Genomic DNA, 23571 nt, shown 5'->3' on the forward strand with positions numbered 1-23571 from the left:
TTAATCATAAAAACGCCTAGTAATGCCATAAATACAATTAAGGAAATAACCCAACTAAAATAAAATTCAAGGAAATTTTTAATTTAATTACGATCACGAAATAGAAAGCGAATGTTTAAAGAAAATTTCATACAACCTTTTTTTTTTGTTGAATTCGAAATAAAAAATTAAAGGTATTTATAAGAATGTATATACATGTTATTTTCTCGATAATTATAATCAATTATTTAGTTACAATATATTTTATCAAAAACTATATAGTAAATTTTAAAGTAACTTTAAAATATGATGTCCATTTCTTTTGTTTCCTCTTCATGTGTTATTTTTATTACAAAATTATATATATATTAATACATGAAGAACTAATCATACACGATGACAAACTTATATGAGATAAACTGACTAACAACACATGTGATTACAATCAATGACAGTTTTGATCTAAAAATAGAAATGCTTGAGCAAACCTCAAATATATGTGTATATGCAACAAAATATTTCCTTAGCTGAATATTACAGCAGGTAGATCGATTTCTCTGCCTTGTAGAGACTTACAGTATTTGTTTTTTTGGTTTATCGAAAAATCTTTTTTGGTCAAAAAGTCAAGAATTAAAGTGGGCATAACAATTGGTTTTAATTAAGTCCATAGATTTCTAGGACCAGCTCTAATCACGACAACTATCTTAAATTGTAAGTTGTTCATGATACGCATTTATAACTTCCAGAAAGTTTTGCATTCATAATCTGTATATTAAACAAAATTATACATGAGAATTATTATAGAAAACAATAAGTGAGATTGGTCAACAAATTGAACCAAGGAAGCTTCCATAATATAGTGCACTTCAATTAACAATTTTCATATTTTTAACTAGGAATTTTCAGAAACTTATAAATTTGGATAAAAGTATAGTCAAATAAGTTTTAACTTAAGAAAAACGCTAGGGAGAAATTGACCTAACTAGTTTGATTGACGTCGAACTTGTCAAATATGAAAGCGATATATATATATATATATATATATATATATATATATATATGTATATGCAAGATTTTCTTATAGAAAAAGGTGTTGAGTGGATTGTTACTTGTTGGAGCATACCCTTTTTTTTTTTTTCTTCTTTCATCTGACAATAATAAAAACTTTCTGACTTTTGCCATAATGTTTACTAGAATGAAATTAGCCATTTTTCTTCCGAATGCTAATTATACCACACTACAAAATCGCATCACAATAGTATTAAAATATTTACATAATATATATATATATATATATATTTGATACTATTTGAACCGCACTACATTTCTCCCATAATAAAAAACACAGTTACTATTCAAAACCTAATTAAATATGTAACTAGTAAAATATATAAAGCGCGTTACTACAAAAACCTATACTATTACACCAAATATGCCACTAGAAATAGAAATGTTGACCAATTGTGTATCCATCTATTACTAATGATGGTACTGTACAAAAAAGTTATAAATAGATTCTTAAGATGATCTCTTTGTTTTGGTATATGACCCATTTTTATCAAATGTCAATCAACGCATAACAATCTCAAAAGATATGCAACTGTTTTCCAAAAGAAGCTGATTTGCATAATCACTAAGAAAATTAATTTTGCGTGAATGTATTTCCACATGAGAGTATATACATTTTTAGACTCGAGTTATAGCTATATACCATATCTTAGATATATTATTGTTTAAAATAAAACGTTAAAATTGTTATTTGATGATGAAATCATTTGCTATTTTTATTGTCACATAAAATATATATATCACCTTAATTACTACTAACAAAAAGGAATCGTATGTCCCATTACTACGATGGTTGACTAAGAAGAAAGGACCAAATCACATTTATATAGTCAACAGAAATTTCTTACCACGGACAGAGCAAGAAGAAGGAATCTCATGATAATGTTTCGTGACGACGACACAAAACAATGAGATCACACGTAACTTTGTGACTTGGGTTGAACGCGAACATAATTTAATATATGGGAGTCAAGTCTAAAATACAAAATAATAAAAGGAGCAACAGAAAAATAAACTATGGGATCAAATAACCTTTCCTTGGTTTAAAATAGGATTATCCCAAAAGATGAGGGACTCAAGTGAAAGTATTTGTGGGTAGGAAGAGACCCGTCACAATCATTTTAATGGCCACCACGCGGCAACTTTGTCGTGTTGTACCAAATTCCTCAGCTTAACTTAATATATAGGGTCGAGTTTTTGGATCCGAATTGGGTCAAATAATATTATTGTGTAATTCACTAATCAAAAGTAATTTGTTGACTAAACAACTCTTTCACAGCATGGTGTTATATTGGAGGTAAAAATACGAAATTTCATATTAAATTACATTTGTAAATGATGGTTATGAACGTTTTACAAAGTAAAAAGAAAAAGATTTTGAATTAAATTTGCTTTATGCAAATCGGATGTTGGCATGCAGCAAGTTTGTAACAAACATTAAATGCCACTTTAAAAAAATTGTGTTGACAAGATGCTTATAAACAATACACTTACAAGTTTGGAAGAAGAACAAACAATTAATAAATTTATATAGGATTAATGACAAATTAATTAACAAAATACAGAAACTTGAAAAGAAAAAAAACAACAGATCCTTGTGAATATTAGTTTGGGCTTGAGGCCCATTAATATATAATTGCTAATATCTTCTCACACTTGGTTTCTTCTACATGTCACCACTCTCTCTCTCTCTCTTTCATCAATATCTCTAACGGCAGAGCTGACTCAGTATCTCCGGCATTGACTCGCCTGAGGATCAGAAGCTCAGACCCGGTTAGCTTCTAGCTCCATTTATTGTTTATTTAATATTTTTTTCCTTTTTCTAATGTGTATATTTACTCTTTCATTAATCTGGAATTTGTTTTGCTTATTATTCAGCTGTTACATCTCCCGATCACGAGAAGATTCACCTGGGTATTTCTTTTAATCAGTTCTTATTTCTGTTTTTTTTATCTTCTGATCATAATCTCAGCCATTAACACCTGAAATTTTTGATTAATGCGTCATAAAAACCCAGATTTGCTTTATCTTCCTTTCCCATAAACATTGTCTACTTTATTTTGCGTTTCTTCTTATTATTATTTTTTTTCTTCTGGATTCCAGCTAGCAATATCATCCTAATTCAATGTGTTTCTCGTTTTGTTGATGAGAAAAAATATCTGAAAAAAATCATTTACTGCATTTTTTTGGTGCAGATTCTTAGTTGATCGCCTTAAAATGAGTGTTCGTCCTTCTAACCTGGTTTTGGTGTTGGGAGTGAGTTAGGTGATTTAGGTAGAAACAATCTGTGAAGAATTTGGCGGGTTGAAGGGGGAGTGGTTTTATAGGCTTATCAGTGTGGTATGAATTCGAGGGCTGATGATCCTGGGGATGGGTATTTTCGAGTTCCTTTTGAGAATCAAACTCAAAAAGAGTTCCAAGTCAGGGGTTCTTGGATTCCATTTACACCCAACAAACCTCCGCAAGGTAGATCAAGTCTGATCCTAGATGAGAGAGTGATACACCAAGATCTAAATGGGGTCCCAAGTTGTGAATTTGAAGATATGGGATTCTGCAGCAGTGGTGCTGTACATGATCTTAATCATGCACTTCAGGGAATGGATCAAAATGGGGTTTATGACCATGGTGCTCATCAGGGCATTAATAACTTACAAGGATCATATGCTCAAGCCAGGTGTAATACTGAGAGAGATCTTTTGGGCAGGAGTGATGCAACTTCTCCTTTGCCACCTGTTATCAGAAACATCACCGGTAACGTAGAGCTGGTTAATGGAAAATTTACTTCAGATGTGGGTATGGTAAACGGTTCTTTCACCCAAAGTGGCACTTCTCAAGCTGGCTATACTGAGTTTGAATTGGACGACTTGTTGGATCCCGGTCAGATGCCCTTCTCCTTCACAAGCCTGCTGAGTGGTGGGGATAGCTTATTCCAGGTTCGTCAATGTGAGTGATCAAATCTATTTTCAGTTTCCTTTTGTTTCTTTTTTTTCCGTTCTTCCTGTGTTTAGTGTTACACATTACTTAGATATTAAGGTATTCTATTGGTATGTGCATTAATTAGAGAACCTTTTAAGTATGAGCCAGACTGGCATCGCATATCATCATTGGATTTCATAGACCATACCATTTCTGAAGAAGTCTTGGTTTTGAACAGATGGAACTCCAGCGTGTAGCAAGCCTCTTTACAATCTGAATTCACCAATTAGAAGAGAAGTAGTTGGGTCCGTCTTTGAAAATTCGTTTCAGTCTGTACCATCAACGCCAAGTCTATGCAGAACAGGTGAAAACAATGGATTTCTTGAAAAGATAGTTACTACCACTGGACATGAAATCACAGAGCCGAAATCTGACAAAAGTTTGAAGAGTATTGTGGACTCTTCTGTTGTTAATTCAACGGAGGTTGCTAAACAAAATGATGGCAGCAGACAAGATGTTCTGGAGTTTGATCTTAACAAGACACCTCAGCAGAAACCCTCCAAAAGGAAAAAGAAGTTCATGCCCAAGGTGGTCGTGGAAGGCAAACCTAAGAGGAAGCCACGCAAACCTGCAACTCAGGAAAATGTGAAATCTAAAGAACCCGGGAGTAGCAAAAGGAAGAAAGCTCAAACGAAAAACTTGAAAGAATCAACCACTAAAAAGACAGCCAGAGATATGAGCAAAGGAAGCCCTGAAGTCACACTCAAAAGTTGCAGAAAAGCTTTGAATTTTGACTTGGAGAATTCTGGGGATGCGAGGCAAGGTGACTCTGAGTCTGAATTTATCCAGAAAAATAGTGGCTCAAACTCATTTTCTGAGATCAGAGATGCCATTGGTGGAACTAGTGCTAGTTTCCTGGATTCAATAACACAAATAGACCAGAGCAATGGGTTGGTGGCTACGAACCAGCCACTTGAAGCGTCAATGGGAAACCAGCCAGATGAACTACCCAGAATGTTACAAGAAAATCATACTCAGATATTGTCCAGAGATCAACAACCTGATTTATTGATCGGAAACCAGCGATGCCAGTTCCCAGTGGCAACCCATAACACCCAGTTCCCAGTGGGAAACCAACAAGCTTGGCTTCAGATGAAAAACCAACTCATTGGCTTTCCGTTCGGTAACCAGCAACCTCCCATGACCATAAGAAACCAGCAGCCTTGTTTGGCTATGGGTAATCAACAACCCATGTATCTGACAGGAACTCCACAGCCTGCGTTGGTGAGTCGAAACCAGCAACTAGGAAATCTTCAAGGGAACAAGCTGCCTATATTTTTGAATCAGCAGACCTGTTTACCTGCTGGAAATCGACAATATGGATCACCAGCAGACATGAATCAGCTTGTTATGTCAACCGGAGGGCAGCAACATGGACTACTGATGAAAGACCAGCATCCTGGATTTTTATTGAGAAACCAGCAACCTGGATCAACAGTGAGAGGCCAGCAGCGTTGCGTACCTTTGATGAACCAGCAACCTGGAACTCCAAAAGGTTTTACTCACTTGAATCAGATGGTAGCTGCTTGCATGTCATCGCCTGAGCTTCAACGTCATTCTCAATTGCAAATTCCTGCAACAAATCTTCATTCCAAGAGTTTAAATAGGAATGCGGGTACATGTCAGAGAAGTGGCAATACTGAATACGGTACTTTACAGCAAACCCATCAAGGAAATGAGTACATCCCTTCTCATGAGAGATCCAATGGTGAATTCTTTGACGTATGCAAGAAAAATTTATCTCAAAACTCTTATTTATCAACTCCAGTTATGGCTAAATTTGAGGAAGCCAGAGGCTCGAAGAGACAATATCATCATGCAATGGGACAGATGCATAACCATGATCTAAACTTAGCAGGTCCGTGGCCATTGCTCCAACAGATTGCTCAATCACAAGATGTGGAAAGACAGAACAGCACAACATCTGCCGAATATTTTGATGCTGCAAAGAAAAATAAAATCCAGAAAGTAGTCCTAGAAAATTTGCATGGCATGCCACCTGAGGTAATAGCAATAGAGGATAATCCAACTGATGGGGCAAGACAAGACAAGAATACTGCCAGCATCATTAAAACCCCATCTAAACCAATTTCATGTCGAGTTCAAAAGTCAGGAGCTGATGAGAAATTTATCGTCCCAAAAAAGACTGCAAGAAAGGGTCGTGGAAGGAGAAAACAATCAGTAGATTCGCCTCCTCATGCCTCAGCGATCCAGATTTGGCAACCAACTCCCCCAAAGGCACCTTCATCAAGAAGTAAGGCTAAAGAGAAAGGGAGGAAGTCCATACCAGATACAGGAAAAGCACCTTCATCAAGAAGTAAGGCTAAAGAGAAAGGGAGGAAGTCCATACCAGATACAGGTAACTAATGTAGTCTACAATCTCTGTGATACAATTTTGAGATTTTAATAACTGAATTGTCCAAACCAGCTCTCTAACCACTGTTGGTGTGTTGCATTGGTCCATCAGGAGAACTTCTATGTGAGGATTCTATTACAGAAATAATATACAGAATGCAGAATCTCACTCTAGGAGAGAATAGCAGAGCAAAAGAGCAAAATGCACTTGTCTTATACAGAGGAGATGGTGCAGTTGTTCCATATGAGAGCAAGAAGAGAAAACCAAGGCCTAAAGTTGACCTTGACGATGAAACAACTCGAATATGGAATCTATTAATGGGGAATGGAGAAAAAGAGGGGGATGAAGAGATGGATAAGAAAAAAGAGAAATGGTGGGAAGAAGAGAGGAGAGTTTTCCGAGGAAGGGCGGATTCATTCATAGCCCGAATGCATCTTGTACAAGGTGAAGATCCTAACACTCTCAACTCTGTTTTTATTCACATTGCATGTCTGGATTGGAATCTCAGGCATCAACTAAAACTTAATCTTGAAATCATAGTAGCAAAGTTACTAGGGAACAAGATCAAACTAGCTTACAGTAAAACAGAATACCGCCAACGTTTTGGTCAACAAATTTATTACAATACCCGAAAATGATGTTTTGTGTGCAAAATTATTATAACAACTCATTAGCAAACCATGGCAAAGATTATTCATAATGCATCTTGTGAAACAAGTGTGCATTTATGGTGACAGCTAAATGGTTTCTGTGCCTATTTTTTTTGTTCTGCTATAGATGACCAGTTGAACTTAAATGTTTACAGGAGATAGACGTTTTTCACCATGGAAGGGATCGGTGGTTGATTCAGTCATTGGAGTTTTCCTTACCCAGAATGTCACTGATCACCTTTCAAGGTATATATATGAGTTTCCTTAATAAAATGAGCATTTCAAAGTGAGTTGAAAAACATAGAAAATAACCATGGTGTTTTTACAATGCAGCTCTGCTTTTATGTCTCTAGCCGCTCGTTTTCCTCCAAAATTAAGCAGTAGCCGAAAAGATGAAAAGAGTATTAGAAGCGTAGTTGTTGAAGATCCAGAAGGATGCATTCTGAACTTAAATGACATTCCTTCGTTGCAGGAAAGTATTCAAAATCGATCTGAGACGCAAGTTTCTGAGGTTGATAGTGGATCAAAAGAGCAACAAATAGACTGTTCAAACTCTGGAATCGAAAGATTTAATTTCCTAAACAGTAGTCAGAATTTAGAAGAGGAAGTATTATCATCACAAGATTCTTTTGATCCTGCGATATTTCAGTTGTGTGGGAGGGTTAGGTCCAGTTCATGTTCCAAATCAGACGCCAATTTTTCTACAACCAGGTGTGAAACAAAATCTGCCAGTGGATCATCACAAGCAGTTCAAACTGAGAGTCCGAATTTGTCTGTTGAAATTTGTCTTCAAGAGAACGAGAGACTGCTTCCATATGAAAGATCTGGTGATATTCAGATACAAGAAACTACAAATGTCGCTCAGAAGAAACCAGATCTTGACAAACCAATGAACTGGAAGGACTATCTCCCTTTTGATCAGCCAAGCAATGATGTTAACTGGCAAAAAGGAGGACCGACCAATCCTTCCAGTAGCTATGAGCAGAGTATGATTCAGCAGCCGCATGTGCTAGACATAGAGGATTTTGGAATGCAAGGTGAAGGCCTTGGTTATTCTTGGCTGTCCATTTCACCAAGAGTTGACAGAGGAAAGAACAGAAATGTACCTCGCAGATTTTTCAGACAAGGTGGAAGTGTTCCTAGAGAATTCACAGATCAGGTCATACCATCGACGCCTCATGTAATACCAGGAATGGGATTTTCTGTTTCCGCAAGCACCCACCAAGTGCACCAGGGCGATGCCCAACAACAACATGAGATGAATAAAGCATCCCACTTACAAAAAACATTTATGGATCTGCTCAATTCTTCTGAGGAATGTCTTACAAGACAGTCCAGTACCACACAGAACATCACAGATGGCTGTCTACCAAGAGTTAGAACTGCTAAAGACGTAGCTGAATCAAATTCCAGAAATAAAGAGCAGACTACAGTTGAATACAAGGAGACGAATGCCACTATTGTACGAGAGATGAAAGGGACGCTTGCTGATGGGAAAAAGCCTACAAGCCAGTGGGATAATCTCAGAAAAGACGTGGGTGGGAATGAAGGGAGAAAGGAACGAAACAAAGAGAGTATGGATTCCATCGACTATGAAGCAATAAGACGTGCTAGTATCAGTGAAATTTCCGAGGCTATCAAGGAAAGAGGAATGAATAACATGTTGGCGGTACGAATTAAGGTAAATCTACTCATTTCAGTTAAGACCTCTTAGTTTCTGTCAGAAGGATTGAACATCAGTTAATTATGTAGCCATATCTATAAAATTGCAGGATTTCCTTGAACGGATAGTTAAAGATCACGGTGGTATCGACCTTGAATGGTTGAGAGATGTTCCTCCTGATAAAGCCAAGTGGGTAAACCATATTTTTAATGAATGTGAAACACTACCATGATCGATTTAATCAACAATTGAGTAATAAAACAAGTTGCTCATGATTATTTCACAGGGACTATCTCTTGAGCATAAGAGGACTAGGCTTGAAAAGTGTCGAATGCGTGCGACTCTTAACACTCCACAATCTTGCTTTTCCTGTGAGTCATACACATACTATTCCAGTATCGACTAATAACTTAGAATAACTCCAGCTAACTAAGCTGGAAATTGTATAAATGGTATTAAGGTTGACACCAATGTTGGAAGGATAGCCGTTAGGCTGGGATGGGTGCCTTTACAACCTCTACCTGAATCACTTCAGTTACACCTTCTAGAGCTGTAAGTTTCTTTTTTTTGGTCATTAACACAGTTTTTTTTTTAATTTCTTTTTTCCAAATCATAACCGTTCAGTCTTTTTACAGATACCCAGTGCTCGAGTCCATCCAAAAATTTCTTTGGCCAAGACTCTGCAAACTCGATCAACCAACACTGTATGCTCATAAATTCTACCAAGTCATCTATTGGAATCAGTGTTTCTCATTAGAATTTTTATTGTCATGAGTGACTAAAAGCCAAAGTCAATTAATGTTCTTTTCCTTATTCAGGTATGAATTACACTATCAGCTGATTACGTTTGGAAAGGTATTTTTTAATCTATTATATGGTAATTTTAAGCATCGTGGGCATCTCATCAAGTATGTGTCTAAACTATGTGAACGCATATCAGGTTTTCTGCACTAAGAGTAAGCCAAATTGTAATGCGTGTCCAATGAGAGGAGAATGCAGACATTTTGCCAGTGCTTATGCTAGGTAAGCAAGCTTTCATGCACTTCTACGCGTTAATTCTGCTACCAAAAAGATAAAATTTACGATTTTTGGTAAGTAACTAAAAATAGGCTCAGTTTCATGTTAGCAATCTGAAAATAGTATTACGAGAACAAGAAAAATATCAAAGTCAAAATCATGGTTCCTACGCACTATCACTTTACCATAAGCTCTAGTAATCCAAACATGATCACTTAATAGCCTTTGCCAAAGTAGAATTTCAAATATGAGATTTGATAACTGATGCCATTGTAACAGTGCAAGACTTGCTTTGCCGGCACCAGACGAGAGGAGCTTAACCAGTTCAACTTTTTCAGTCCCTCCCGAGTCCTTTACTCCTACAGCCATCCCGATGATGGAACTACCTTCTCCGCTGGAGAAAGTCCTAACGAGGGGAGCACCATCGAATAGAGGAAACTGTGAACCAATAATAGAAGAGCCGTCCTCGCCTGAGCAAGAATGCACTGAGATAACAGAGAGTGACATTGAAGATGGTTACTACAATGAGGATCCTGACGAGATCCCAACAATAAAACTCAACATTGAACAGTTTGGCATGACTCTACGGGAACACATGGAAAGAAACATGGAGCTCCAGGACGGTGACATGTCCAAGGCTTTGGTTGCTTTAAATCCGACCAATACTTATATTCCAACTCCCAAACTAAAGAACATTAGCCGTCTCAGGACAGAGCACCAAGTGTAAGCTGATATCTCCTCCTATATTTGATCTTCATATAAATTTTGGGTCAGCCAGAATTGTGGCATTATATATTTTTCACCGACCGGCCCGAGCTGGCTTTGGTTGACTTGTATGCCACCCTGCATTCAACACACTAATAAGAGACAACCACGCAAATAGATAATGTCTATGATAAAATGACTTCAACTGTAAAGCTGTAAGCCTGGTGTAGTATGTATAGACAAGGTAACTGATAAATGTGTGGTCTGTTTGCAGGTACGAGCTCCCGGATTCACATCCTCTCCTCAGTGGTGTAAGTTAATTTTTTATTCTCTCTATCTGTTTCACTCAAACAAGACTGTATAAGAGTTCTCATTTGATTAAAACAGATGGATAAAAGAGAACCAGATGACCCAAGTCCTTATCTTTTAGCTATTTGGACACCAGGTGAGGATAAAACTGCAATGTTTCTTTCCTGTGTTATCAGTATTCGAAGAATGGAAAGCTAGAACTAAAAAGCATTTGAAATAGAGTTAGTTAAAGATGAAATTTCGAGTCTGTAAAATGAAAGCTAAAACATAGACGTTTTGGTTTTTATATGTATATTAGTTTTTGAGATTAGGTTAACTAATGTAGTTGTTCGGTTGCCAGGTGAAATGGCGAATTCGGCTCAACCACCTGAACAGAAGTGTAAAGGGAAAGCTTCTGACAAAATGTGCTTTGACGAGACTTGTCTAGAGTGTAACAGTGTGAGGGAAGCGAACTCACAGACAGTTAGAGGAACTCTTCTGGTGAGATTGTCTAGATCTTTTGTATTGTTTATGAGAAAGGACCCATGAGATACAAGCTACTAATATCGGTTTTTTTGTTATTGACAGATTCCTTGTCGAACTGCTATGAGAGGAAGTTTTCCGCTCAACGGGACATATTTTCAAGTAAACGAGGTTAGATGTAATAAAACTGAAACAGACAGGTGAAACATTTTTCGATTTTGCGTTGGTTCTTTATCCTCCTTTGCCATTTTTTTGTCTTGCAGTTATTTGCAGACCATGATTCGAGTCTCCAACCCATTGATGTTCCTAGAGATTGGATATGGAATCTCCCTAGAAGGACTGTTTACTTCGGAACGTCAGTAACATCAATATTCAGAGGTAAAAAAATTCTTAACGAAACCCAATATTTTGGAAAGTTTCACCTTCTTCTTGTCCAAAGGATCTTAGAATGGTTTGCGGAATTTATGCAGGTCTTTCAACGGAGCAGATACAATACTGCTTTTGGAAAGGTACACATTGAATTCTTTACTCAGAGAAATCCAGAAATACTTAGGACCCAATGCAGTTCTGTTATGTGACTGAGACTGATAAACATCTAACATTTCTGGATGCAGGATTTGTATGTGTACGTGGATTCGAACAGAAGACAAGAGCACCGCGTCCGTTGATGGCAAGGTTGCATTTTCCAGCGAGTAAATTGAAGAACAACAAGACCTAGAGATCAATGGAATAAGGAATACGCATTGCTTCTCTGCTCCCCCTCTAAGTAAAAAGGCAAGCAAAAGGCCTATTTAGACATTAAAAAAGAAAACACAGGAAGCAATTTTTTCCTTCTTTCTTTTTCTAATTTCATTCATAGAGCAGAAGAGAAACAAAAGAAAATAACAAGCAGAGGAGTTTCAGTTAGGTTCATCATTCTCAAATAAAAATTTCCGGGCACAAGAGTTTTTAGCGTCTTCCAAACCAGCTGTTAATTGCGGCCGTGAGTAATTTTAATTATTATTTTTTGGATCATCATTATCATTCATATAAAAAAGATTAATGAACTGAGCCATAACAATTTTGAATAATGCAATCTGACATTCATATAGAGCTAATGACAAATGATCCAAAGATCCGCAATCGATCTAATTAGACAAGGGAGTGAGATGGAAAACTACAAACTAAACAGTATTTCCTCTTCATACTGATTGTTCTTCTACTTTTTTTTTTTTGTTTATTCAGACAAGAAGGAGAAACAAATACCACAAACATTGGAACAGAGAGCTTCATGAAACCTTTAGTATGATTCTAGTTAATTAAGAAACAAAAATATTCTAAACACGAGAGAACATCGAAAGGGTAATGAATTTATTAGTCAATTCGAAATAAATTCACGGCCCAATCGTTTGTTTTGAAAAATATACATATATACGAAATGATAGATCCAATAGAAGAAAAGCAAAGTCATCAAATGTATTGTTATTACTCATCCTTGACAAGTCTTATAATTTTATTCCTATCGTAACGTAGGCGTATCGTAAAAGCTCCTATTAAAAGAACATAAAGATAATAATAGGAGGAGGAGCAAAGTTGTTAGCACCAAGCTAGTAAAACTCACTTACTCTCTCTCTCATGTTTAGCATGTGTGCCCAACACAAACACTTGTACCTTTTGAGCCTCACCAACGGCCAAGTAGGTGAGTGTGTGAGAGAGACTCATTGTTTATTCTCTCGTCCTTCATATCTGAACCAACGGTTGTCCGCCACGTAGATACTCTCTGGTGCACCTTAGTCGTAGAGTAGCAGCAACCCGAACAATTTCAACTTTGAATATATCCAAGATGCCATCCCGGTTCAATCAATTATCAGAGTAAAAGTTCGATTTTCATTTCGCATAACGAGATTCTTATCCACGCGCCTCTTATCTTCTACATAAACACCACGTGCCATTCATCAACCGTTAGATCCTCCATCGACGGCGGATTTAATTAGCTGAAAAGTATAGCGGTGCGTTTCACGCGCTTCTCCTGGCTAGCCGCCGCACGTGTAGTGCACGTGAGAGCGCACGTTAGCTTTGACCACTGTCTCTGTTCTCTCTCTCTATAGTTTTTAACACACGCCCTTATTCGATTTTTCTCACCCACCCAAAGCCACTCACTCTCTTTCTCCCTCTCTCTCTCTCTCTCTGAAGCGAGCGAGATGTCATCGTCGACGTTTCGAGCTCCGGCGGGAGCTGCCACTGTTTTTTCGGCGGATCAGAAGATCAGAATCGGGAGGCTCGACGCTCTGAGATCCTCGCATTCCGTTTTCTTAGGAAGATATGGACGCCGCGGCGTTTCTGTTCCTCCATCCGCTTCTTCGTCGAGTTCTTCTTCTATCCAAGCCGTCTCTACGGTGAGATTCGATATCTGCTCTTGGTTTCTAATTATCATAAGGAATTTTCTGCTTATGGTTGTGAAAAAAAAAATCACGAGGTGCTTTTTGAATCGCCTTTGGCGAATGTTTTTTATATTCTTCTGTTCTGTTAGATTCTGATTACAATCTTTAGTGTCAATGATTTGTCGAGTATGAGATTTTTATGCAGCTGTATTTGTGAAAATCATTGCTTCTTTAGTAATACAAGGAAATGTTTTTAATTCGAAAGCTTCTAAGAAATATTCATTGGTGATTAATAATCGTATAACTGAGAAAGATTCTGCGTTTCTCATGTTTGATTTGTGTTTTATTCAGCCTGCGAAGCCTGAGACTGCGACCAAGCGGAGCAAAGTCGAAATTATCAAGGAGAAGAGTAATTTCATAAGGTATCCTCTTAACGAGGAGCTTTTAACAGAGGCTCCAAACGTCAACGAGTCTGCCGTGCAGCTCATCAAATTCCACGGTAGCTACCAACAGTACAACAGAGAAGAACGTGGTGGAAGATCTTACTCCTTCATGCTTCGTACCAAGAATCCATCTGGCAAGGTCCCTAACCAGCTCTACTTGACTATGGATGACTTAGCCGATGAGTTTGGCATTGGTACTCTTCGATTGACCACCAGGCAGACGTTTCAGCTCCATGGTGTTCTCAAGCAGAATCTTAAGACCGTGATGAGCTCGATCATTAAAAACATGGGTAGCACTCTTGGTGCCTGTGGTGATCTGAACAGAAATGTTCTTGCTCCGGCGGCCCCTTACGTGAAGAAAGACTATCTCTTTGCACAGGAAACAGCTGACAACATTGCTGCTCTTCTTTCTCCTCAATCAGGGTTCTATTATGATATGTGGGTTGATGGAGAGCAGTTCATGACTGCTGAGCCTCCTGAGGTAGTGAAGGCTCGTAATGATAACTCCCATGGAACTAACTTTGTCGACTCTCCTGAGCCCATCTATGGCACCCAGTTCTTGCCTAGGAAGTTTAAGGTCGCTGTAACCGTGCCTACAGATAATTCTGTCGACCTCCTTACCAATGACATCGGTGTTGTTGTCGTTTCAGATGAAAATGGGGAACCACAGGGTTTCAATATTTATGTAAGTTGTCATTCTTTTAGACTACATATGCTATTATTTATATCTAGTGTAATACTTGTTTTCTCATCTTTCCTGTCGGTGTTCCTCTTTCTGGATTATTTCGTTGGTTTTAAACTGTTGTTGATAAAAATCTCATCTTTTAGGTTGGTGGAGGTATGGGAAGAACACACAGAATGGAGTCTACTTTTGCCCGCTTGGCAGAACCAATAGGTTATGTTCCAAAGGAGGATATCTTGTATGCTGTGAAAGCTATTGTAGTCACACAGCGAGAACACGGGAGAAGAGATGATCGTAAATACAGCAGAATGAAGTATTTGCTCAGCTCCTGGGGAATTGAGAAGTTCAGAGATGTTGTTGAGCAATATTATGGTAAAAAGTTTGAGCCTTCCCGAGATCTTCCAGAGTGGGAATTCAAGAGTTACTTAGGATGGCATGAACAGGTTTTTGTTACTAAAAACTTTGTAGAAATTGTGTCACTCTCTAATGGCTTAAACAGTATTGTCTTATTATCATCATGAACTTTGCAGGGAGATGGTGCGTGGTTTTGTGGGCTTCACGTAGACAGTGGTCGTGTTGGAGGTATTATGAAGAAGACACTGAGAGAAGTGATAGAAAAATACAAAATTGATGTCCGCATCACACCAAACCAAAATATTGTATTGTGTGATATAAAGACCGAATGGAAGCGTCCCATCACCACAGTGCTTGCTCAAGCTGGATTGCTGGTAAGCAGCATTTATATGACCATAATTTATGATAATCTAATAGCTACCGTGACATGAGGTGAGTAAATTACCGCTTATTTGTGCAGCAACCTGAGTTTGTCGACCCATTAAACCAAACCGCGATGGCTTGTCCAGCTTTTCCTTTGTGTCCTCTTGCAATCACCGAGGCAGAGCGCGGGATCCCCAGCATTCTAAAGCGAGTGAGGGCTATGTTTGAGAAGGTAAGATCGCACTGTGCAGATAACCTACACTTATCTAATCTTATTTCATTAACAGGCATTTGATCTTGATTTGTAAAACTCCTTCTTTGGATCAGGTTGGTCTGGAGTACGATGAGTCTGTTGTGATTAGAGTAACCGGTTGTCCTAACGGCTGTGCAAGACCGTACATGGCTGAACTCGGTCTAGTTGGGGATGGTCCCAACAGCTATCAGGTATGGTTTGAGCACTAGTGAGACAGTGCAGTAATCTAGCAGGGTCATATTCTGAGTTGTTGTGGGTTACTGCAGGTCTGGCTAGGAGGAACACCAAACCAGATGGCGATAGCGAGAAGTTTCATGGATAAGGTAAAGGTTCACGACTTGGAGAAAGTCTTCGAGCCATTGTTTTATCACTGGAAACACGAGAGGCAAACCAAAGAATCATTCGGAGAATTCACAACCCGCATGGTTAGGATCACAAAAAACTACTTATTATTCTTGATACTTAAAAAGTTCATACTGAATACGAAGATTAAACAAATGGCTATTGTCTTTCATGGTAAAATTGCAGGGATTCGAGAAATTGAAGGAGCTAATAGATACATATAAAGGAGTTTCTCAATAAGCACAGAGATCATCCTGGGTTTTCTAAATTTATGTGATGTCTCTGTCTGAACTGTTACTCTTCGGTAACTCTGATGGAGAGAACTTGTTTTTGTTTTTAGTTTGATCTTGTACCTTTGCTTCTCTGGATTTGCTTGGTCTCTGATTGGGATAATAAGAGTATTACCTGTATTATTAAATAAGCCTTCTTTTGGCTCTGGATATCATTTGGTTTCTCCAACTCTCTATCTTTTGCTGTTTCACTGTTTGAATTTGTATATATAATTATTCTGAAACACCACTATTATTATTCATATCAAAGCTAAAAACAAAAATATGTCCAAAACTATTAGATCAGTATTTACAGAAAAAATGTCCAGAACAATCAGAAAAACATAGAAGTGTTCTATGAGAGAAAATAAGGGAAAAAGTATATATAATTTTGATAGAAAAAGAGGAAATTCTAGTTAAGAAAAAAAAAAACTTTATGTAACTTTCAAAACTTATTAGAACCGAAGTAACAAAATAAACATGTGAATATGTGATCGTTTAAGTAAATGCATAGATGTTTTTGTGCTTTATTGCAAATTTTTTCCTTTCGGTAATTAATAATAGGTGACATGAAATTTTTTTAAAAAAAACATTAAAAAAAATAATAATAGGTGACATGTAGACATAAAGAGTGGAGTCGAGGGATATAACTGGAAAACATTTTTCACACCGATTTTAAAAATTGGTTCAAAACCTAAGCGGCTTTAAACCCTAATCGTATCACCACCCTCTTCGTCCCTCTCTCTCTCTCTGTCTCTCTCGACGCCGACGAAAGCAACCATGGGTGCCAAGGCGAAGAAAGCTCTGAAGAAGAACATGAAGAAGATATCTGCGTCGGCTGCTTCTTCTCAGCTACCTCTTCCCCAGAACCCGAAACCGTCGGCTGATTTTTTGGTATTTTGCTTTATCTTACTACCACCACCGTTTCGATTTGGCTTCAGAATGTTTTGTCTTTTTTAGGTTTTACTTGAATTGAATCGCTCCGTTCATGTTTTTGTTAATAGCCACTAGAAGGAGGTCCAGCTCGAAAAGCTCCAGTAACTACCCCTATTGAGTCTAAAGCCACTGTGCTATATATCGGCCGAATCCCTCATGGCTTCTATGAGACTGAGATTGAAGGTTAGTTTCACACCCTTTATTAGTTTGTTTGATCAAATTGTTATTACCCTTTTGTGTCACAGACTTTGTTATTATCTATGGTTCATGTGTTTGATTATCTGATTTCCTCTCCGGGTTATAGCTTTCTTCTCGCAGTTTGGAACAGTAAAGAGAGTTAGAGTCGCCAGAAACAAAAAGGTTATACATTGATTCATGCTTTGATTTGTTTGCTCTAGTTTGAGACTACGTGTTGTTTCAATGCTCATTAGTTTTGTTGTTTTAACAGACTGGGAAGTCGAAGCATTTTGGGTTTATACAGTTTGAGGACCCTGAGGTATAATACTCCGTTAAATCTGTAGAAAATTTGACAAAATTCTTATCTGCTATCGATGTTCATGATTCAATTCATTAACTTTGTGTCTCGATTCTCTGCAGGTGGCGGAAATCGCAGCTGGTGCAATGAATGATTATTTGTTGATGGAGCACATGCTTAAAGTCCATGTTATTGCACCAGAAGATGTTAAACCCAATCTGTGAGTGACTTAATCGAATTTGTTCTGTCATTTTCTTTGCAAATAGCTTGTTGGCATATCCAGTTGTGTCTGTTAGCTATTTAACTTGGCTACTTATGGGCTGTGTTGACTGAAATAAGGACAATCTATATGGTTTCCATTCAAAGTGCGATTTTATGACATTTGGGTGTTAGAAAAGAGAGTACACCAAAGGAGTCTTTTTGGATTAGATGGTTTATTCATGAGTCATGAAATTAGGGTAAAGAAGAATTTATTCTTGTGCAGTAGCTGGGTTCAAATGACTCAATAGTCTTGCTTCTTCACATTGTTAAAATCCATGCTGAAAGAGTAGGGTTTGCGAGGAGAGAACATTTAAGAACTGTCTGGAGAATTGTTTCTTTTCAAGTAGTTGTGGATCTTAATGTATATTATCTTGAATGTTGTAGGTGGAAAGGGTTTAAGTGTAACTACAAACCAGTGGATTGGGTTCAGATTGAGCGTAAACAACACAACAAGGTAAAATCTCTTTTCACTTTTCTTGTGATCATTTTGCCATTTCATCTAGCAAGTGACCTTAACTTTGATTCTTGTCCTTTTTGTATACAGGAAAGGACATTGGAAGAGCATAGGAAAATGTTGCAGAAGGTAGTGAAAAGGGATCAGAAAAGGAGAAAGAGAATCGAAGCTGCTGGAATACAATATGAATGCCCTGAGCTTGTAAGTTTTCGATTACACAATTCTACTTTCCCTACAGTTACATATCAAACACCGAACTAATAATTGCATTTTTTGTCACTGCTTCAGGTTGGAAACACCCAGCCAGTACCAAAGAGGATCAAGTTTAGTGAAGACTAGAGAAGCCGAAGCTGAACAACACTTCTTTGATACGCTTTTTTGGATAGGATTCAGTTCTGTTGTACTTTTGTCATTGGATCAAAAAACTAAACTTTAAAGTTTGCAATGAAACTTCCTGTTTGAATGGATCTCAAATTCTGTGTATAGCATCAAGAAACTTTTTCGAGACAGCAGGTGTAAGATTCTCTCTGGGAAAACCACTCTTGAGATCTCTAGGTGCAACAGTTGCAATGAGAACAAAGTTCTCACCATTTCCTACATCAATCTCATACAACTCAGAGAAGACGTGTCTAAATTTGCCTTGAAGTTCTTGGTAGAATGCCTTGTTCGGAGGAATGACATTGATGACGAAAACCCCAGAAGGAACAAGAAGGGTTCTTGCAGCTAGCAAAACATCATTGGCCACAAACTCAACCGGAGGAGCAGTCATGCCGTGAATTGGATCAGTTGAGTCCAGATCAACCATCAAGACATCAAATCTAGCATCATCATCATCACAGGTAGAAGAACATCTCTTCAAGAACTCAATACCATCTTCAACGTGAACACGAGCAGAACTTTCCTCTAAACCGAAGTATTGCCTCGCAATCCTCAAAACTTCAGGATCTATCTCTACACCTGTAACCTCAAAACCTAATTGTAGCCTTAAGAAACTAAGCAATCCACCACCTCCAACTCCAATGCACAATGCCTTTGGTCTACATTTGAACTTATCACTGTGATAATCAATCAAGGAAAGGCTTGCCACCATTGGTACCAAGTAAGGATGCACAAGTTCCGTGAGATCAAGCTTGAACTCTGTTCCCGTTAATGATGGAGAAAAAATCGAACGTGAAGAGGAGACTCTTGGGATAATTTTGATGTCAGATTGAACTAAGTTAGGCATTCTCTTAAACCTCAATCTCCTCCTGAATTCTCTTACTCCGTGATCGATCTCAATCTCTACATCTTCAATTAGCATTTCGCCAACGAAAGGCCCGACGGATTTCTCTAGCTCTATACTAGAGACAACATTATCATCGTAAATCAGAAAAGGAACATCATCAAATTCATCTCGTATTAAGGTTTTAGGTGATAGAGCTACCACAAGAGGTTTCAATCTCATCTCGAGTCTCTCAAATTCGTCTTCATCACCAGTCGGTCTGTGGAAAACCGCGGGAAATCCAGAGCCACCGTCGGGATCATCGCCGATCAAGATCAACCGAGAGATGTCTGGGAGATTAAGGAGGAGCTGTAGATGGCCGGACTCAGTGGAGAAGATCCAATCGGACTCTCGGTACTTGGGGACGAGAATGGCGGCTACTCGGGGAGAAGAAGACTCGGTTGACTGAACAGGCGAGTCTAGGACGGCGACTCGGAGGAGGTGTGACGAAGAATTAGGGTTAGGGATTGTGAAAGAGATGAAACGAGAAGGAGAAATGTTCTCGAAGATTCTCACATCCAGCGCCATTTCTGATTTTGATTTTCAGTTTTTCACCATCTCCGTCTTTTTTATTGGATTTTGCTTCTTGCATAATAAACCGGACTAAACCAAACCAGAACAAACCGATCAGGTGACTTGCACGTGACTAACTCTGATTTTCAATATTAACATTTTTGCTCATCTTCTTATTTTGGGGTTCTGGGCTTCATCTCCCAGGCCTCTCAGATTCTCTCATTTCCTTCTTTGTGGGATTCTTCAAACATGTAGATGCAGGTGCGTGTGTTATTGACGTCATTGGAGTAGCATAAGAGAGGAGAAGAGAGGCTTTAATGTCCTCTTCTTTCACCGGTCATCGAACCCAAAAGCACAATTTTCCTAACACTGAAAATTATAGTATAATGGCGGATAATTCGTGGGATATATGTGTGGAAGAAGCAGTGAATGTGCTTGAATCCAGGCAAATCCTTCGATCTTTGAGACCCATTTGTATGTCTAAGCAAAATGAAGAAAATTTTGTGAAAAGCAGAGGCAATGAAGGAGATGAGTACGAAGTGTTCGACGGTTTGTGTCAATGGGATCGAACTTCAGTCGAGGTCTCTGTGTCAATACCCACATTTCAGAAATGGCTTCACGATGAACCCAGCAACGGTACGTTTCCTTTCCTTCCCGACATTTCTCTTGCCAAGAGTTTCGGAGTTTCCAAAGCTACAGTTTTTTTTTGCGATTTATTTTTGTTTTATGCAATACATTGAGTATAATTGATGGGTATAACGTAGTTGATTAGGCTTTGCCCAAAGGTATGGTTTTATTTATTTTGGTTCACTGTTTCACTTTGACAGGAGAAGAGATTTTTAGTGGAGATGCATTAACTGAGAATAGAAAAGAAAGATTCAAGAAGCTACTTTTGTTCTCTGGAAATGATTATTTGGGTTTGAGCTCACATCCTACAATATCAAACGCGGCTGCAAACGTATGCTTCCAAAACTTTTCATGTCAACAAACTAATGTATAAATTTTTTCTAGTGCCTTATGTTCGTTTTTCAATGCAGGCAGTCCGAGAATATGGTATGGGACCTAAAGGTTCTGCATTGATATGTGGTTATACTACTTATCATCGTTTGCTTGAGTCTAGTTTGGCAGAACTGAAAAGGAAGGAGGTAAACAAATCTTCCTTGAATGATTGAAATGGAGTCCCCATGATATTGATATATGTCAAGCTGGAAGCAACTGATGCGTCTTTTATCCTTTTAGGATTGTCTTGTTTGTCCTACTGGTTTTGCTGCCAATATGGCTGCAATGGTTGCTATTGGAAGTGTTGCTTCTCTTTTGGCTGCTAGTGGGAAACCTCTGAAAAATGAAAAAGTGGCCATCTTTTCTGATGCTCTGAATCATGCATCAATTATTGATGGTATTCGTCTGGCTGAACGACAAGGAAATGTTGAAGTTTTTGTTTATCGACATTGTGACATGTATCACCTTAATTCGTTACTGTAAGTCCTTCATTTTCTCAACTCTCTCCCCCCCCCCCCCTTGATTTCTAATCTTCCATTTATGTCATCTGTAACTGTTTGGACAGATTAAGTTGCAAAATGAAGAGGAAGGTCGTGGTGACTGATAGGTCAGTCTTAATTGCAACTTACTGCTCTTGTTATCATTATAAGCTGTAGTACTTAAATGTCCCAACCTGCTTTCTTACCTGATCATTGATTTTGGCCTTTTTGCTTTTAACGCCTTTGGTGGTTTGATCTGTGGACATATGAAAGGAAGTTCTTATGGTTGAATCTCATTTTTGGTTTTGACAGCTTATTTAGTATGGACGGTGACTTTGCACCAATGAAAGAGCTCTCTCAGCTTCGGAAGAAGTATGGCTTCCTCCTAGTAATTGATGATGTAAGTTGGTTGAAAATGTTACAAGAGGATTATTAGTATGTTGGTGTCAACTACTTTTTTTACTGAAGAAAATGATATTGATCGTTCAGGCCCATGGAACATTTGTTTGTGGAGAAAATGGTGGTGGCGTGGCCGAGGAATTTAACTGTGAAGCCGACATAGATTTATGTGTGGGCACTTTGAGTAAAGCAGCAGGGTGTCATGGCGGATTCATTGCTTGCAGGTATACATGCTTATGTGATCTGAAATTCGTGAACCAAGAATATGTTTTAGTGGTGATTGAGATCTCTATAAGGTCCATCAAAGTTTATGATAAATTGAATCAATAATGTTGGTTGATGAAAACAGCAAAAAATGGAAGCAGCTGATACAGTCGAGAGGTCGCTCATTCATATTTTCAACAGCAATCCCTGTCCCAATGGCTGCAGCTGCTTATGCAGCAGTTATAGTGGCGAGGAAGGAGATATGGAGAAGAAAGGCAATATGGGAGAGGGTAAAAGAGTTTAAAGCATTATCTGGAGTTGACATCTCAAGCCCCATCATCTCACTTATTGTAGGCAATCAAGAGAAAGCCCTCAAAGCGAGCCGGTTCACACACATCTCTCTCTGTCTTCCATTTCCTTACATACACACACACTTGTATGGGTGATTGATTTTTCTTATTGTTGCAGGTATCTATTAAAATCAGGCTTTCATGTTATGGCAATAAGACCGCCCACAGTGCCACCCAATTCTTGCAGGTAAACGAAAAACTGCTAAAGTTCTTTTCCATATGAATTGAAACCATATCATCATACGTTTTTGTGGAATTCAACTTCAGGCTAAGGGTGACACTGAGTGCAGCACATACCACAGAAGATGTTAAGAAACTAGTCACTGCGCTTTCGTCTTGTTTGGACTTCGACAACACCCCCACCATTAACATTCCTTCCTTTCTCTATCCTAAACTCTAAAAGACCGTTTACTGTTGTCTCAAATATTCCAAAACTCTAATTCGAAATCTGCTCGTGATATTTTCGGTGGATAATCTATTGAACTAGAGAGTAACATGTATTGTTGTAATCCCTCCTACTTTGCAAAAATGAGCAGTATATTTGAACATAGTTACATCATTGTATGAAAAAATAGAGAACCAAAGGAGAAGGTGGGGACATTGTTTCCTCGGGCCAACAAAGCAAAAGGCCCAACTAATAAAAGTATCACAAGCCCAACTAGTAAGAGTATGAGCCGCGGGAAAAAGAGAAAGGAGTAGAGGCGGGAAAACATTTATCTCCTCTATCACAAAACACAACATAAGAAGAAGTTACAGGTTTATTGGGTTATGTATCTTTTGCAATTACTCTAAACTATATACTGTATTTTGTTTAAAACGGTAACCAATCCCAACTAAAGAAAAAATCAACTTCATATCAAGTGGGTGGCGAAATGTACTTTTAGAATATTTTTAAGTACAACCATATAGTCAGAAATTTCGCCATACGTTTTCTGATTACAACATAACAAATAAAGATTTCTTTTAAACAAGAACATATTCTGTATAGG

The 23571-nt window shown here is 38.2% G+C and overlaps 5 protein-coding genes across 7 annotated transcripts; 4 read left to right on the forward strand and 1 right to left on the reverse strand.

The window, feature by feature from the left end:
- The first annotated feature begins 2733 nt into the window (after positions 1–2733).
- LOC17883923 (transcriptional activator DEMETER) lies at positions 2734–12141 on the forward strand. 2 transcript variants are annotated; one of them, XM_023780417.1, is made up of 21 exons: positions 2734–2820; positions 2926–2961; positions 3243–3990; positions 4202–6382; positions 6491–6823; positions 7185–7275; positions 7363–8710; positions 8802–8881; positions 8979–9063; positions 9153–9244; positions 9328–9396; positions 9511–9547; positions 9633–9715; positions 9989–10432; positions 10689–10725; positions 10802–10859; positions 11064–11203; positions 11291–11356; positions 11449–11563; positions 11656–11694; positions 11800–12141. In XM_023780417.1, exons 3-21 carry the CDS (start codon positions 3390–3392, stop codon positions 11901–11903), a joined length of 6003 nt encoding a protein of 2000 aa, XP_023636185.1. In that variant the 5' UTR covers positions 2734–2820; positions 2926–2961; positions 3243–3389; the 3' UTR covers positions 11904–12141. The 2 variants fall into 2 exon arrangements, with proteins under 2 accessions (XP_023636185.1, XP_006286880.1); XM_006286818.2 differs by having other exon boundaries at positions 3313–3990.
- A 1161-nt stretch (positions 12142–13302) lies between these two features.
- Positions 13303–16463, forward strand: LOC17883237 (assimilatory sulfite reductase (ferredoxin), chloroplastic). Its single transcript, XM_006287149.2, has 8 exons — positions 13303–13560; positions 13897–14673; positions 14817–15113; positions 15201–15398; positions 15485–15619; positions 15715–15831; positions 15907–16065; positions 16169–16463. Exons 1-8 carry the CDS (start codon positions 13366–13368, stop codon positions 16220–16222), a joined length of 1932 nt encoding a protein of 643 aa, XP_006287211.2. The 5' UTR covers positions 13303–13365; the 3' UTR covers positions 16223–16463.
- Positions 16464–16945: 482 nt separating this feature from the next.
- LOC17881936 (MKI67 FHA domain-interacting nucleolar phosphoprotein) lies at positions 16946–18851 on the forward strand. The gene is made up of 8 exons (XM_006288560.2): positions 16946–17145; positions 17256–17370; positions 17492–17547; positions 17636–17683; positions 17785–17882; positions 18308–18377; positions 18468–18578; positions 18666–18851. The coding sequence occupies exons 1-8, from the start codon at positions 17032–17034 to the stop codon at positions 18714–18716; spliced, it is 663 nt and encodes a 220-aa protein (XP_006288622.1). The 5' UTR covers positions 16946–17031; the 3' UTR covers positions 18717–18851.
- On the reverse strand, positions 18830–20250 carry LOC17883613 (methyltransferase-like protein 13). Its single transcript, XM_006286754.2, has one exon. It carries the CDS (start codon positions 20164–20166, stop codon positions 18847–18849), a length of 1320 nt encoding a protein of 439 aa, XP_006286816.1. The 5' UTR covers positions 20167–20250; the 3' UTR covers positions 18830–18846.
- A 123-nt stretch (positions 20251–20373) lies between these two features.
- LOC17881241 (8-amino-7-oxononanoate synthase) lies at positions 20374–23132 on the forward strand. Of its 2 annotated transcripts, XM_023780496.1 has the most exons (10): positions 20374–20787; positions 20979–21109; positions 21189–21296; positions 21391–21629; positions 21716–21757; positions 21942–22029; positions 22119–22252; positions 22378–22617; positions 22701–22769; positions 22850–23132. In XM_023780496.1, the coding sequence occupies exons 1-10, from the start codon at positions 20469–20471 to the stop codon at positions 22980–22982; spliced, it is 1503 nt and encodes a 500-aa protein (XP_023636264.1). In that variant the 5' UTR covers positions 20374–20468; the 3' UTR covers positions 22983–23132. The 2 variants fall into 2 exon arrangements, with proteins under 2 accessions (XP_023636264.1, XP_023636265.1); XM_023780497.1 differs by lacking the exon at positions 20374–20787 and having other exon boundaries at positions 21017–21109; positions 21193–21296.
- Positions 23133–23571: the final 439 nt, after the last annotated feature.

This window comes from Capsella rubella, unplaced genomic scaffold (assembly GCF_000375325.1).
Source record: "Capsella rubella cultivar Monte Gargano unplaced genomic scaffold, Caprub1_0 scaffold_6, whole genome shotgun sequence".
Lineage (NCBI taxonomy): Eukaryota > Viridiplantae > Streptophyta > Magnoliopsida > Brassicales > Brassicaceae > Capsella > Capsella rubella.